Here is an 11,335-nt window from a genome sequence, read left to right as displayed (position 1 = left end):
TTTTTGTCTAGTTTTTTTTTTTCCTTTTTGATTGCTGTTGTACTAGAAGAAAAACACTAGAGAAAAAGATACATATAAAAAGACCATGGGAGGAGGGCTGCTTAGGAGGGTTGCTGTTACTTTCTATTCTTGTAATAGCAGGAATTAGTAGAGCACATAACTGAGACTGAGCAGCACGCTGTTAAGCCGCCTGTTAGTTGAGGCACTGGGAATGATGACTACTTAAGGAGTCAGGGTGGTGATTTCGAATGTGTTTATTACCTTTTCATAAAATGAGTGTATTGGGTTCTGTTTGGAAGCTGATGGATTCAGTAGTTATAGCACTGTAAGATGCCCTACTGGTAGGAACATCATAGTAGATGCTGTAGCCCTGTGTAAGATTGAATGGCTATGCTATGTAGAAATTCCACTTAACCTTATCAGGACTTGGCTCTCCCTGTCTGCTGCAGACCTTCACCATAGTGAAAAGTAGGATAAACGATCTAACTTAAATGTGCTGTTACTTGATTATATTTTAATTTTTTTTTTTTGGTTGGTGTGATTAATGTGGGGTAGTAAATTGGGAAATGAAGGCACTAGAGAGCATAATCAGTTGCAGGTAAGTTTCCTGTACTGATATCATTCTTCGCTTCCATGTAGCATAGTCAGAAGGAGTGAGTGTAATTAGAAATAAACAAGCTCTAAAACACCTTGAAAGGCTTTTTAAATGACCTTCCTCTGTGAAGCTGGTACTCTGAGGTTATTAGTTCTCCATCATAAATAGTTGATTCATAGAACTTGTTAAGAACTCGCCAACGAAGTTTTAAGTTGACAAGCAGGTATTCTTTATTGCGGCGCCAGAGAACACGGGGGATAGCTCCTCCTAGCGTGTTCTGTCCGAGCATCAACCAAACCATGAATATATTGTCGCTAGTCATACATATTCATTATATTGTATACATATTCATGAAGTTGTTTATACATGACATCACATTCCTAGAACATTCTTCCCACATGCACACTTTATTATGGTAGTGGTCTTTGGGACCTTTGGTGGTCGTTTCTTCTTCATCTTCCTCTTCATCACCTTATCTTTTCCTTGAATTCTTGTTCTGGTAGTCTTTGAGGTCTGCACAGTAGATAAGTGCTTGCACCAGTTTAATTAGTTCGGTAACACTGCTGACATAAGTGAGTGATTTCTTCCTGTCCTTCTACTTATCACTTAACTTAGTTACAGCACATCCTGAACATCTGCTAGTTTCAGACACTATCTACAGTCCTGTTTTGCTTACAATAAATTTTATACGAAGGTCATAAGGTTCTAAAACTTTGTCAGCTTAACATGAGCTGGCAGTGTGCGCTTGCAGCCCAGAAAGCCAACCGTATCCTGGGCCGCATCAAAAGAAGCGTGACCAGCAGGTCAAAGGAAGTGATCCTGCCCCTCTATTCTGCTCTTGTGAGACCTCACTTGGAGTACTGCATACAGTTCTGGTGTCCTCAACATAAAAAGGACATGGAGCTGTTGGAGCGAGTCCAGAGGAGGGCCATGAGGATGATAAGAGGGCTGGAGCACCTCCTGTATGAAGACAGGCTGAGAGAGTTGGGGCTGCATGGAGACCTCATAGCAGCCTTCCAGTATCTGAAGGGGGTCTATAAGGATGTTGGGGAAGGACTCTTCCTTAGGGACTGTAGTGGTAGGACAAGGGGTAATGGGTTCAAACTTAAACAGGGGAAGTTTAGATTAGATATAAGGAAGAATTTCTTTACAGTGAGGGTGGTGAGGCACTGGAATGGGTTGCCCAGGGAGGTTGTGGATGCTCCATCCCTGGCGGTGTTCAAGGCCAGGTTGGACAGAGCCTTGGGCGACATGGTTTAGTGTGAGGTGTCCCTGCCCATGGCAGGGGGGTTGGAACTCGATGATCTTAAGGTCCTTTCCAACCCTTACTATTCTATGATTTATACAAGGATCCTTACGTTCTTTTGGTTGGGCTTTTTAGGTTTGGAAAGTTTTGTTGTTATGTACAAAGCCACCAAGCTTAACGTTACTTAGAACTGAATTTTCTTGTTTGCAAAGGATTATATTTCATTTTGTACTTCTTTGTCTCGGTAGTATTTTAACAGGTGAATGAGACAGGAGACAGTTTAATGATAAGTTTAGGATAACACCAATGCAGGACTTATTACTGGCAAACAACTGGATAAAAGATTTGTGTGCAGGTGAATCTCAAAGTTATTCTGTAGTTGAACTAGAGCTAAATTAATGTTTTATTTGGAGATAGAAACTGCTCTTAATAGCCTGTAAATAAGCATCTCTATAATGAAAAGCTTCTTAAAAAATAAAAAAAAAAGCAACCCAAGGCCATATGCAATAGGTGATACACTCAAACTCTAAGTACTGCTGAAGTCCTCATTATTGAACTTCTGATCTAAAGAGCACTAAGCCTTTGTGCTCATAATGAAATTACTTCAGCTACAGAAAAACTTTTCTGTTCTGTGGCTTTGTCTATTTCTGGTGGTGTAAACCCTTATAGTACTGTTTGGGGCTGGACTGAAATGTTGAAGTGATACCTTTTTAATATTTGCATGTGTAGGGGATCTTTCTTGACTGTGCTGAGCCAACAGATGGTCGTCTTTTTTTTTTTTTTTTTTTTTTTTTTTTTTCTTCTTTTCCCTCCAGTCAGCAAGACAAAACATGGAATGCAGTATCTGGAGTGTCTTTCTAGCAGAAAGAAGGCAGGGATTCACATGTGGAAATTATTTCATAGACAATTATATTATTGTCTTGGAGTCTAATACATAATAGAGGTTTGGCAGTTTTAACTATTGTCAGTCTTAAGTGTACAATAAGTTTTCTTCTGAAATTACAGAAATATAAATCTGGCTGCAGAATTAGATCTGAATCCTATTTATATACTGAGTCCTGTTTATCTGTTAGAATGCACATTCATTCTGTGTATTTTTAGGGTATAAAACAGAGGAGCCTGAGGACACTCTGAAGACACTGAGAAGTTGCAGTTCTTTATTTGGAATACACGTTATGAACCCTTTCTGGAGCATGTCTACGAGTTCCGTGCACAAGGTATTTAATGAGTAGATGGCATGAGGTGTTAACATGCATTGAGGGGTGGCATCAGTTCTGGAAAAGACTATCAGATGATCTACAAATACAGTTGGAATGTGTCTTTTATCCTGAGGATTGTGACCATCTTCAATAAAAGTGTAAGCTGCCTTTGAGAGGCATTAACTGGAATGTGTCTGTGGATGGAGTCTGCTCCAGAATTTGATTACTTTTCTCATCTGAAGCATCTTGATGTAAGAGAGATGAGACAAACTTGTTCAAATGTCCTTGTTAGCACATTTGTTTACTGTCTTCTATAGAGCTTAGCCAGGTATTGCATGTGCAGTGAGCATTGACAGAACTGTGCCTCCATAATGCTATTGCTACCTTAAATTGTAGCAATGATAAAAACATTATAGTTCCACGGTTAATCATGTCTTAGGTGTTCAGTGCTAGGGCAAATCCTATAACTTTGTTGATGGTCCTTGTGACATAGGTATTATTATTAGTTGTCATGGTTTAAGCCCAGCTGGTAACTCAGAACCATGCAGCTGCTCGTTCCTGGGGGATGGGGAGGAGAATTGAAAGAATGTAAATCCCACATGTTGAGATAAGAACAGTCCGGTAACTAAGGTATCATACAAAACCACTACTACCACCAATAATAATAATGGAAAAAACAAGGGGAGAGAATATAAAACTAAAAGGGGAAAAGGAAAAAAACCAATAAACACAAGTGATGCACAATACAATTGCTCACCACCCGCTGACCAATACCCAGCCTGACCCGAGCAGCGATCTGGGCCTTCTGGGTAACTCCTCCCAGTTTATATACTGGGCATGACGTGCTGTGGTATGGAATGGAATACCCCTTTGGCTAGTTTGGGTTAGGTGTCCTGTCTCTGCTTCCTCCTGGCTTCTTGTGCCCCTCCTCACTGGCAGAGCATGAGACTGAAAACTCCTTGATCAGGGTAAGCATTACTTAACACACTGATGTTTTTAGTTGTTGCTATCAGCATTGTTCTCAGACTAAAGTCAAAAACACAGCACTGCACCAGCTACTAAGAAGGAGAAAAATAACTGTTACAGCTGAACCCAGGACACTAGTCTAAGTCTAAAGTGCTTCAAAACACTATAAAACACAAAGCACTTAAATCATGCCTTTAGTCACCACAACTAGCCTAATTGCAAGTCTACGCCCTGCAGGTTTATCTTGGCAATCTATAGAGTGTTTTTGAGGTCTATACATAGTACAGTGTTCGCTAGTAGTATAGCACTGACTGAGTAGAAAAGTTGTTTGCTTTGTCTTTAATAAAAGACAGCATAGGTATAAAAAGGTTCCTATAGCAAAACTATTTAAACTTGATATCACTGTCAAATGATGATTCTCTCACAGTGGGAATGGGCTATATGATCAGTTTCAGGTGGGATGTTGGTGTCTCAAACACAGGCAGGAAGTAAAATACATGAATTTTTCTGTAGAAAGTTCTTAGCTTTACTACACTACTTCTAAAGACTCTTCAAAGTCTAGAATGCAAGGATGCTTGTCAGTAGAAATGATTTATCTTGATGCACTGTGTGCTAGAAATAGATTGACTTCTAAGCTGATGTTATATGCTATCTGGTTTCAGTTTCTAAATAAATGTAAGCCTCCTTAAGCATTTGTCCTAATCTGCAGATTTCTTATCCAGCATTGACTACTTTTGTACTTGTAGGCTAGGTCTGATTGAATAAAAGTCTGTTTAAAAGCAAAACCCAAAAAGACATGGCCCCCAGCCCCAAGCAATAGAACACCAAAACCCAAGATGTGTTTCACTGGCTAAACTTGTAATTAGCAAGGTTGGGTTTAAACCTGCGTTCAAATGCTAAGTGTTTATGAAATACAGCCTGTAATATCTTGGTTCTCTTCCAATCTAACAGAGATCTGATGCTGAAGAGAAAACTTTGAGCGGAGAGCTGCGAACCAGTCCTCTACAAGCCTCTACAAAGAAACAGTTGCCTTCTATTCCAAAGAATGCTGTGCCAATAACCAAGCCTGCTTCACCTGCCACGTCATCCCAGTCAACAGATGGAACACATGCTTCTTATGGGCCATTTTATTTGGAGTATTCCCTCCTTGCAGAATTGTAGGTTTTCACTTTTATTCATCTTTTTTTGGTCACTGTGCTTATGCTTCAGTGGGGGGGGGGGGGAAGAAACTTGCAGGGATCTAGTTTTTGTGTGGTGTCTCTGCCATAGTCCTTGAAGAAGGCAGTAAAACTTCAGTTCCACAAAATTATTTTTCTGGAGCAACAGCCTCAATCTCTTGAGATAGAAGGGGAGCAGAAAGTGAGTTAAGATTTTTAAGGGGTGTGTTTAGATGTCATTCTCTGAATTATTATATTCCTCAGTCTTGAGGTAAACGCATTTTGGTTTGGGGCATCCTGACCAATTATCCTGATAGCTTTTGGGTCAGAAATACTAAATTTTTGAAACAAGTATTAAAATAGAAACAAGCAGCTGTCTAGTGGGAAGATGGTTATGAATGTATGGTACTGGCTAGTGGAGCTGGGATGTGGGAGCTCCTTCAGTTGTTACATGGAACACTTGAAAGCCATCTGATATGGCTTATTAAATGGATATTAGGAAGATTATTTCCTGTCTTTTAGTGATATTTAACATCAAACTTATGAGGGATTTAAATAGCTTTCTTTGGATCAGCTGCATTTGATCCAATCTAGTGGTTTCTAGACTGCTATGGGAGCATACAAATCTATTTGTCTGCAAAGTTTTCTAGTTCTATAAAGTTACATAAACTGTTTTGTGCTACAAGGCTAAAGGGACTTCCTCTGTAATAGACATACTGAATTCTCAAGTATGTAGTGCCTTTTGGAATGAAATCCCTGGAGTCCTTATACAACACTAAGTCTCAGTTCTTGCATTTAACCATTACACCGAAAGTGAGAACTCTCCAAACGTTAACATCTTTTTTTTTTTTCAGGGAACTGACCCTGATTATTGTTTGTTTGTGCAAGCATGCAGAGTTCAGTTTAATGGACCTATATGCCAAGTAACTGGAAAACCTATGAAGTAAATTCGGTTTCTCATTTATAGTGTTCAGTAAAATCTGCATACCATACAACTACAGCTGGGTAAACTTACTAACAACTTCTTGTGCTCATTGATTTGAAAAATAGTGAAAATAGCACATTTTGCCCCAGTAGTACTATTGATTATCAAACAGGCTTTCTTAAAAGGTAAAGGTAGCAACTCATTTTGTAATGCACTGGTTATCGATGGCTGAAGATCATGACTGGATTATCATGACAAGAAGTGAAATAGAAAATGAGTGCAAGTTTAGGAAAATTACTTAGTCCATCCTGCCGATGAGATGCCTGGAGTCACTCAATCCAGATCTCTAATATACCTGCTTCTTGACTGTCCTTTTTATCCTCTGTTACTTTTTGTCAGTTGCCAGTGTAATTTGTGTTTGACCTGCAACATAGTCTCATCTAAACCTGAAAAACTACTTGTTTAAAACTGAAGTTAAAGTTTGGTCATGTTTCAGAATTAACTACAATTGACTGCAAATCTGCATTCAAAATTATTTTACTGAGTTTCTTTTTTTTTTTTCTTATTTACTTTGAAACTGGGGAGTCAGTATGAAAGTGGAAATTTCAGTAGACATGCATTAAATTCTCCCCCCAGTAGATGCATTTATTTCTATTTCTCTTCTTTCACTTTTATCAGGAGAAACAATGTTTCCTGTTAGTAACTCTTTAAGTAGAGGGGTAGGAAAAGTGAGAGGGGAAGAATATGCTTTCACTAGTTTTCTGCCACCTTGTCCTGTGAGCAGTCTGCCCCTGGGAATTGAGTGTACATTTGTGGAAGAAGTCCCCTATGTTAAGCTATTGGTAGTACACTCTGGGTTTACTGTTGTCAGCTTGCTGTGGATTTAGTGTAGTTGTGGAGCTGTTCTAAATGCTGATTCTAATTGCAGTACCTTGGTTGTAAAGCAGAAATTGCCAGGTGTCTACGTGCAGCCATCTTACCAATCAGCATTAAGTAAGTTTAAACTCTACTTTTAAATTTCTATGTATATCTATTTTAAAATTCTTTGACTCAAGCAAACTTTCTCACTTGCAGTGTGGTTTGGTGTAATATTCATAAGACATGGGCTCTACCAGGATGGTGTGTTTAAATTTACTGTCTATATTCCTGATAATTACCCAGATGGAGACTGTCCGGTAAGTGGTTGTATGTGTCTTGAGTTTTTTCTTGTTTCCTAGTGTTTTAAGGATGACTTTTTATTAAGGCTAATAGACCAGTTAGTGTCTCATTTCCTTGAACTGTTTCTTTTTTTTTCAGTTGGCTGGGCTCATTTGCAGTGTCTTGTACATATTTCCTAACATCTGTGGAGGAATCATGTTACTCTGATTACTGAGGCTGGTGTAGAGTGAACTTCCTGAGGTTAGATGCATTAGAGTATTAAGTAATCAACCGGTTCTTTACCTCAACTCTTGATCTGCTACTTCCTCAGCAAGGAAGTTAATGTTGAAACACTGAAAGAAGTATCCAAATTCTGAGTAGCAATACAGTGGAACATAAAATCCAGGCACCTGTGCTGTGCTTGCTGTAGTACTGCAGGATTTCTTGCCTGTCTTGCTTCTAAATTACATTAAAATGAACTAAAAGAACTTGAGGAGAACATTGGTGAAACAAAGAAAGGAGGAGATGGATAGCATGGTGTTACCTTCCATCTCTGCTTTCTATTTTTCTCTATGAGGAAAAGCATCCAAGTTCCTACATCAATTAAAAAATAAAAATGAAAAAATCTTGTGTCAATCTGACTCTCCAGAGCAGAGCAGCTGGCCCTTTTGTCCAGGTTTCTTTAAGAGGAAGATTAGGGGTGCGTAGGCGCTGTAGCTGAGAATAGTGGCTATGTTGGGAAGCTGTCTGCTTGGTCTTAAGTTCTGTGTAAAGCTATCATCTTTAAAAGGACAGAAGTAGTAGGAAACAGTATCTTTCAAAGATTAGACTTTAGTGTGTCTCATACAGCCATCATTCTTTTGCTAGCATAGGGCTTTCAAACCTTCCTGCTGAAACTAAGTTTTCTTTTGGAGGAATGCACAAACACTGGAGGAAACTAGCTGTGCAGAACTGAAGACACTGTGGTGTCGCTGCACAGCTTGCTTAAATGTATAGGATGGAAAAAGTATTGATTGTAGCTCAAGTATGTGAAAAGTTTTCAGTCAAATAGCTAAACCAGAGAAACTCCTTTGATCTGATCTTATCTGCTATTATTACCCGTGTTGGCACTGCATGTGCAGTTAGCTGGATTAGTTTCCTGATTTGGTGATAAGCACTTGAGAGAGGACCAGACCCTCCATGGACGTGTTGGGTTACAGTTTCACAGCTGATATAAGTCTCTTCAGGTTGCTTTCTTTTAAAACAGTAACAATTAATTAGTATTTGGAAGCAACATCTGACTGACTTTCACCCAGTGGTTTTAGCATTAGGATTGAAGCTGTCCCAATTTCTTTTTCCAATGCAGCGCTTGGTTTTTGATCTGCCTGTCTTCCATCCGCTAGTAGATCCTTTATCTGGTGAACTGGATGTGAAAAGAGCATTTGCAAAATGGAGGTTAGTGGTAACATTGATGTATGATTTGAAAGATGCTTGTTCCTTTCTTCATTGTGTTTTGTTCTTTCTAGGCGAAATCATAATCACATATGGCAAGTATTAATGTATGCTCGCAGAGTCTTCTACAAGATTGATACAACTACTCCTCTGAACCCTGAGGCTGCAGTGTTGTAAGTATCTTCCATGTGTATAGACATGGTCTCTTAAGAGTGTTTTGCATAGACTTGTAGAAACAAGAGGATTGTAAAACAGTTCACAGTCTTTATCTCCAGAGTTGGTTGCACTAGGAACTAAAGTTGAGGCTTTACCAAGTCTTCTAGAGCAAGCCTGTGCTGCCTTACAACTACTTAACATTACTTACTGCCCTCTTGCAGGTATGAAAAAGATATTCATCTATTCAAAAGTAAAGTGGTAGACAGTGTCAAACTATGCAGCAGTCATTTATTTGACCAGGCCAAAATAGAGGATCCCTATGCAATCATGTAAGTACTGTGAGCAAATTCACCATGTCCTGATGTTTTGAGAACAGTTTTTGAGATGGTTGTTGGTTTGAACCCTTTCTCTGCCAAGTTGATTGACCTGGGTTTTTTTCTTACATTTATAGCAATACTTTGAACATTCCTACCCTCATTCTGTTTAGTATTGAATGAATCTTAAATATAATCAGACACTTGTTTTTACTGTGTTTTCACTAAGCAACCAAGACTTTAAAAACATCTCAACAAACCCCCATCAAAAAAAAAAAAAAAAAAAAAGGCCAAACAAAAAAAAAAAACTACAAGTACCCTACCTTGCTGAACAGATACCTGTGGAGTAAATACAGCTTTTGGGCTTTCCTGAACTCTCTTTGCATGACTGTAGCTTTGTTCAAACTCTTAAAATACTTTTAAAGTTTGACTGTATGGAGGATGGGGCAGTCAGCTCCATGGTGAATGAGTAGTATTTGATACAGCACCTGTTGAATTGCTAGTTCTAATTGCAAACAAAATGAAAACCTAAATATTTCCTGTTGAAAAGATCCATGATGATGTGAATTTAGCTCTTAACTGTATGTTTTAACACAAACTCGGACTTGTAATTTACTTGAAAGTAAACAAACTGAAGCAGGAAAAATGGCTGCTCTCTGCTCTGTTAATGCTGTAGTTTGCAAAAATGCAAAGTAAGAGAACTATTCTTTCTCCATAGTTTTTCTCCATGGAATCCAGCTATACATGACAAAGCTAGAGAGAAGATGTTGTCTCAGAAGGTATGCACAACATCCAGATTCTCACAATAGGAAGGGATAAGGGATCATCTTATCTTCTCTGATAAGGGAAGAAAGGTTCTCTGTTTCTGTGCTCAACATGTACTAGTCAGACCTTATTCCACCCCTCTTTTGGATTAGCGGGCATGCTGGAACTGATTTGGTCTCCTAATTAAGTAGTTATGTCACTGTTCGAACTTCAGTGTGTCCTGGGTTCAGCTGTAGCAGTCATTTTTTTTTCTCCTTAGTAGCTGGTGCAGTGCTGCGTTTTTGACTTTCAGCCTGGGAACAACGCTGATAACACACCGATGTTTTCAGATGTTGCTAAGTAATGTTTACTCCGACCAAGGACTTTCTCAGTCTCATGCTCTGCCAGGGAGGAGGGGAAGCCGGGAGGAAGCAGAGACAGGACACCTGACCCAAACTGGCCAAAGGGGTATTCCATACCATGGCACGTCATGCCCAGTATATAAACTGGGGGAGTTAGCCGGAAGGCCTGGATGGCTGCTCGGGTGAGGCTGGGTATTGGTCGGTGGGTGATGAGCAATTGTATCCTCTCCCCTTGTTATTTCCCTTATTATTATTATTATTGGTGGTAGTAGTAGTGGTGTTGTATTATATCTTAGTTACGGGACTGTTCTTATCTCAACCTGTGGGAGTTAAATTCTTTTGATTCTCCTCCCCATCCCTCCGGGAGTGGGGGGAGGAAGAAGGGGGGAGAGTGAGCGAGCGGCTGCGTGGTTCTGAGTTACCAGCTGGGCTTAAACCATGACAGTTGTTTGTGGCGCCCAGTGTGGGGCATGAAGGGCTGAGATAAGGACAGATCTGATGAGAGTGTGTCTAATTGTATTTGTGATAAGCATTCATTGTTTTGGATTAATAGTCGCTCCTTACAATGTTGGTTTATTTGCTCTGAGTCATTGCACTTGATCTCAAAGTTTCAGCATGTCATACCTTACTTACAGCTAGTATTTGCTGTTTTAGTGTTTATCAGCCAGGGGGCCTGGGCTAAGGTTCTTGTTTCACTGTACTTCATGGTAATGACTTGTAATACAATAGAATGATTGATCATGAAACTGGGCTGGCTTGCGTTCTCAGAGTGGCCATTGCCTCTATACTTTGGGAGACATATAATGGACTTTTTTAGCAATTACACATCTTTATTTTTCCTTTCCTTGGGGGTTCAACCTATGGAGGAGATATTCCCTCACACCCTCCGCTCCCCCACCAGGCTATTTACAGTAGGAGTAGATTCTGGAAAAGTTTAAGATCTTGAATATCCTTTCAGTGCCCTTGAGAGCATCCTGCTCCTTTTGCTGGGAACTGGCTTGTTGCTGCATGTGCTCTCTATGTTTTGCGTATGGCGTGACCACTCAGAACTCCTGATCTTGTCTGATCTCAGAAGCTAAGCAGGGTCTGGCTCAGGTCTTGTC

The 11,335-nt window shown here is 39.7% G+C and overlaps 1 protein-coding gene across 1 annotated transcript; it reads left to right on the top strand.

The window, feature by feature from the left end:
- Positions 1 to 536: 536 nt before the first annotated feature.
- On the top strand, positions 537 to 9,380 carry LOC115619291 (AKT-interacting protein-like; the record flags this gene model as incomplete). Its single annotated transcript, XM_030511330.1, has 9 exons — positions 537 to 598; positions 2,943 to 3,058; positions 4,958 to 5,163; positions 7,017 to 7,081; positions 7,163 to 7,263; positions 8,571 to 8,659; positions 8,731 to 8,829; positions 9,034 to 9,141; positions 9,356 to 9,380. Coding segments are annotated over exons 2-9 (735 nt in total), but the record flags the coding sequence as incomplete, so codon positions are not given.
- Between the last annotated feature and the right edge of the window lie 1,955 nt (positions 9,381 to 11,335).

This window comes from Strigops habroptila, chromosome W, assembly GCF_004027225.2.
Source record: "Strigops habroptila isolate Jane chromosome W, bStrHab1.2.pri, whole genome shotgun sequence".
NCBI lineage: Eukaryota > Metazoa > Chordata > Aves > Psittaciformes > Psittacidae > Strigops > Strigops habroptila.
Note: the sequence above shows the minus strand (reverse complement) of the source record. Positions and strands in the feature narration are given on the sequence as shown.